This window comes from Porites lutea, chromosome 4 (assembly GCF_958299795.1).
Source record: "Porites lutea chromosome 4, jaPorLute2.1, whole genome shotgun sequence".
Classification (NCBI taxonomy): Eukaryota; Metazoa; Cnidaria; class Anthozoa; order Scleractinia; family Poritidae; genus Porites; species Porites lutea.
In genome coordinates this window covers 16,253,281-16,258,280 of record NC_133204.1, presented here as the reverse complement: position 1 = coordinate 16,258,280, position 5,000 = coordinate 16,253,281, and the positions used below count along the sequence as shown (strand labels likewise).

At 40.8% G+C, this 5,000-nt stretch overlaps 2 protein-coding genes across 2 annotated transcripts in view; both read right to left on the bottom strand.

Annotated features, from left to right (window-relative positions):
• LOC140932682 (poly [ADP-ribose] polymerase tankyrase-2-like) overlaps positions 1 to 5,000 on the bottom strand; it is a 128,497-nt gene that overhangs the window by 114,958 nt on the left and 8,539 nt on the right. The window lies entirely within an intron of this gene.
• The window catches only part of LOC140932690 (poly [ADP-ribose] polymerase tankyrase-2-like), an 8,592-nt gene continuing 5,423 nt past the window's right edge, over positions 1,832 to 5,000 (bottom strand). The window contains exons 7-9 of the mRNA XM_073382204.1: positions 4,548 to 4,656; positions 3,790 to 3,955; positions 1,832 to 2,979 (exon numbers count right to left, since the gene is read on the bottom strand). Coding sequence (XP_073238305.1) covers positions 2,914 to 2,979; positions 3,790 to 3,955; positions 4,548 to 4,656 — 341 coding nt within the window. The 3' untranslated portion in view covers positions 1,832 to 2,913. The remainder of the gene's footprint in view (positions 2,980 to 3,789; positions 3,956 to 4,547; positions 4,657 to 5,000) is intronic.

Below are 5,000 nucleotides of genomic sequence, written 5' to 3'. Positions count from 1 at the left end.
TGGGTCGCGAGGAGGGGGTTTTCAAGCTTTCCTCACACAGCCACTTCTTGTAAATGTTTGCCATGCGGTTTAACGGTTACCATTTACGGCTTTGCGACCGTAAGAAGAGCTTAGGGGCTCGTCGCTTTGGACTTAAATAATTAAATTAAAGATTCACGTTGCAGTGGCAGTGGCAGCGCAGCGATAGTTTCTAACTGTTATCAGTTAGCCTGAATTTTAGCCGTCTCCCCGCAAACTCCTCTTGCGACGCGAGGAGACGTCTGAAATATCATGCTGACTGTAAACAGTATAGAAACTACCACGAATGTGAGTATTGTCCACTGAAATCCAAAGACAGGAGCCCCTATACTCTTCTTAAGTTCACAGAGCCGCCTAGTCTGTAAGTAATTCATGTCAACCTCAAGTGAGGCAAAGCACCCCAAGTAAGCAAATGTCGGTTAATATATATTAAGGAGACTATATGTTGGCTTGAAATGAGCTACTTACCGACTTGGCTTGACATGAAATACTGCACCGACATTTCAGACCATTGCAGAACCGCAAATGGTTAACCGCCAAATGATTAACTTATGGCAAACAATTACAAGAGGTAGCTGTGTGAGGAAAGCTTGAAAACCCCTCTCCTCGCGACCCATTTTAATACATTTTGAATTTAGAAGCAAGCCTTCACTCATTACTGTCATTTGCATGAACCCTCACTCACCCAACAAATTTAATTTGTTGCGACAAAATATTGTTTTCTCATACTCAGAGAGGATACTAAATTCTTTTTATTGATTATTTCATTATTTTTCGTTTTTTTTTTGTTATTTTACGTTATTATTAAATTTTACAAAACTTATTTTATTATTTTAATTTTTTTTTTTCATGAAAATTATTTTTATTTTTTCATGTTCTGGAATGTTCCGGCATGTTACGGAATGTTCCATGTTCCGGATTTTATCGACGCCCTTTTGTTACCCACCCTCCCTCCCTTTGGAGGCGTTTTGTTGTATTATGTATCAATAAAGTTTGGGGGGGTCACTCCTTGTGGTGCGGTTGAGTCTGCGTGGCCACTTCCCACGAGCTTTTGGCATTGCTTGTATCTTGCCATCTTATTCATTTGCCTTAATCTTGTCCGATCCAGCCCGAAAGGCTCTGTCAATACTCTTGTCCTACCCCACGGTAGTGGGGTGTTTTTGTTGTGCGCATAACCTGAAGTCGCTAGAACCTGCCACAGGGTTGTGTCCCCCCCCGCCCCCCTCCTTATTACGACATCTTGTAGCTATTGCCTTATTTGACTGCGTGCGCTATTTAGTTGCGTTGCCAATTCATGCGTATCTTAAGCGGAATAGTGACATTAATAGTAATAAGCGCTGCAATGTTTCTTTTTTTAAAAAAAGCATATATTGATTGTTAGTTGAAGAAAAAATTAAACGAAGAAAAAATTAAACGAAGGCAATAATAAATAAGCAACTGTCGAAGCTTGTGGCAGTTGTCGGCTTTTTGCAGTATACGTTTTCTTGGAACCGACAGTTTTGTTGCAAGCTATAAGCTTGTAACCATGCGACCGCAAAGTAGTCATCCAACGCTGGTAAGGATGTTGCAGTACCTGCGGTATGTTACCAACGGTACCCCCGAGCTCTTTCGTGAGGTCGCTGGTGTGGTGAGCTTATAATAAGCAGCAAGACACGAACCGTGCTCTCACTTACATGTGTCGAAGGTTTGATTTAAACGATACCTTTCATGATGTAGGTCGCATGCAAAAAGTTGTCTGAGCTGAACGTCCTTGATATTAACAATACATGATTTAAATCTACTTTCAAACAACCAACCACACAGACAAACGTTGCTCTAGCATTTTGATATTGGTATAAAAAAAGGCTCGTTTATAACATGGAGTTAAATGAAATAGTTGATATATATTTACAGACCTACATTTACAATTAAAGCAAAAGGACAGATAAGTGATAAACAAAGTAAGGTAAAGGAACAGCGTTAACTTTGGAAAAATTGATTGTCTTAATAAGAGGTGAGTGACAGGTGTCACTATTGCAGGCCAGGAAATCCCCAACAGTCAAGGCCAAACTAGAAAAAACACAAAGATAATCAACTTCCAACTTAGACACTTTGACCACGCAAACTTATTTTTCAAAGTAATGTCAAGTAAGGCTTTAGATAATATTTTAGTCTAAATTCCCTTTCGCTGGGCTTTACCAATTATTAAAAGGTTTTTCATTTGGCGCGGAGGATAACCTGCATGAAAGTACAGTTTGTGGTTCTATACGGTACGCAAATAACTTGCGAAAAAGCTTTCCATTGGGGGTAAAAACTTCTCCTTTGTCAGGACACGGTTGGATAACCTTTTTTGTTTTGCATTAACTGCATGATTACTACGTACAATATTAAATTACAAGATCACATAAAATTTTTCTGCGGTAATATACAAGTACAATGTTCATGATTAATTTGTTGCCATCATATTTCGTGTTTTTCTTTAAAATCCATAATCAACTCTGAAGTACATAAGCCAGGACCAGGTTGTTCAAAAGGCGGTTAACGCTATTCACCGGATAAATCTCTATCCACTAGATAGCGCAATTGGTTTCCCTGATATTTATCCACTGGATAGTGATTTATCCGGGGTGGATAGCGAGATCCAGCTTTTGCACAACTGGGGCCAGTCATAGTTGAATCTCAGCCTCGTTGTAAGCTTAATAGTCTTTTTCGGGAACAGGTTTTCTTCGAATTTGTGCATCCTATTTCTTATCCCTTCTCTCTCATCACGTTTCTGGTTGCTCCAAGTAGCTGTTAACCCCTTTAGTAGGGGTCATACATTTCTTTAGACGGGGTTGTGACGCTTATGCGGTTATGTAGATATTCACAGCAATCTCAGCCATTCACATTCTTAGTTGATAGTGATGTACAAGGAATTTATGGAGATGTCTCAGCGTTGGAGGGTTTAACAATCTTGTACGTGATAAGGTATTCTGGATACGCCTGTAAACAACAACAAAGGAAACAAGTAGGTAGTGTGTCAGATAATTAAGCAAATGGCACATCGATTAAAAAAAAGACACTTGCATCATATTATTATAACCAAATCCTGTATTTGCATTTTTTTCAATAGCTCATATCAACAAGCTTAAGCGAAGACGTTTCTGGGCGACGCACGTCAACCGAGGTGGCTTTTTTTGCACCCTTCGACAGCGGTTTTGCCAAAATTTTAAGGCAGATCGTCTCTATAAGAGTGAACACATAGAAATTTGGTAGCCTCAAGACATATTAAGAGGGAATAGATCTCACTTCCGGTTGACGTGTGTCGCTCAAAATGTCTGTGCTTTAGCTTCTTTACGTCAGTGGAGCGCCTGTTCTCCGCGGACAACACTGAAAACCTCAATAAATAAACGAAACTACGAATTTCTCACGAAAGACGACTTTGATACGTCCACAAATTAGCGAGCCTCATGGTGCAGGGATGGGCGGTATGAAGATTCTGTTGCATGTAAATTTAGCTTTTGTCATTCTGGCCCAAAAATGTATGCCAAAGTCGCACCCAATATAATCGATTGTAGACTGCTTGCAGTCCGCTTTTTCTCGCTTTTTCTCCATCTAGTTCTTATCTCAGCCAGGATGATTGCAAACCACGACGCTCTTAGCATTCTCTTAAACGACAGCCACAAGTGCAACGAGAAAAGAAAACACAGCTCTTAACTAAAAAGCAAGACATACCTGTTCCCCTCTATACACCACGTATTCGACAGTCACAAGTGCAACGAGAAAAGAAAATACAGCTCTTGACTAAAAAGCAAGACATATCTGTTCCCCTCTATACACCACATATTCGGCAAACGACAGCCCTTCTGAGCTGGGACGTCCTATAACTGAATGATGACCGGGAGGGGCATGCGCCATCTTGACGGCTGAAAACTGGTAAAATGGCTTACCAAGGGCCACACGACATAAAAGAAGTTGCCTGCCAGTTAAAAAACATTGCATTGATAAGATACGAACTAGAACGAAAACTTCCATTGGATTCAAATTCACATCAGGTGGCATTCATACAAATCATTATTAATTACTTATAAACTGAGCCATAAGAAGTGTGGCTTAAGAATCCCAATCAGTGGTTGTTAATTTATTATGGAAAAACCCTGAGTGGAGCGGATATGGAGATATTTTCATTTTACAATTCTGGAAGGGTGATCTAATACAAATTGTTCTACTTGATCATAATTTTAATTCTCCCAAACCTTCCTTTTAGAAATTGACAGTAGCCTGCGTGGCGGAAGTTCGAAACACAACAGCCGGAAGAAAGGGGCAAATCAAGCGCCTTTCAGCCAGCAGACAAGCTCTCCATTTCGAGTAACAAGCGAGGCAAGCCCACGAGGGGCCATTCTCCTTTCGCTTGCCTCTCGCGCGAATTTTTTATGGACAGCTTTCCCGCACGCTTGGCGCTCTTTTGTGCACTTGGTTTAGCTGGTAAATACTATGTTCAGCAAATTACCTCTGATGTTCAGGTTATACTTCTCTATTAAAAATATCCTTTAAATAACTTGAGCTGTCACCTTTCGCATAAGTAACAGGACTTGTCCTTGTGTAGAGCGCAGCCTGATCCACCACCAATCTCATAAACATACTGATTGCTCTTTGAAGAGTTCTCCGCAAAGTAAATACCTACACAAATGACAGTGTTAGTTCTTCTCAAATCCCTGCAATTTGTCTCGCAGTTTTTTTGCAATAAGGTTGTGCAACACATTTTAACACCTTGCTGAATGAACATGTCTCGAAAAATGTTTGTTACAGGAAGCATCACACGAAGGCGAAACAAGTTCAACTTTTCCTTGCCTAGTCCCTGTACGGCGTTTTCCCAGTTTCTCTCGGTCAATTCGTTTCGGTGACGTATCCGAGGCGAACGGGCCGGAAACATTTTCGCATGGACCACCTGACCCAAAACGCTTTGGCCGCGAGGAAAAATGAGGCCTAGGGACTAGGCAAAACTTTTCCCACGGCTTGGTCCA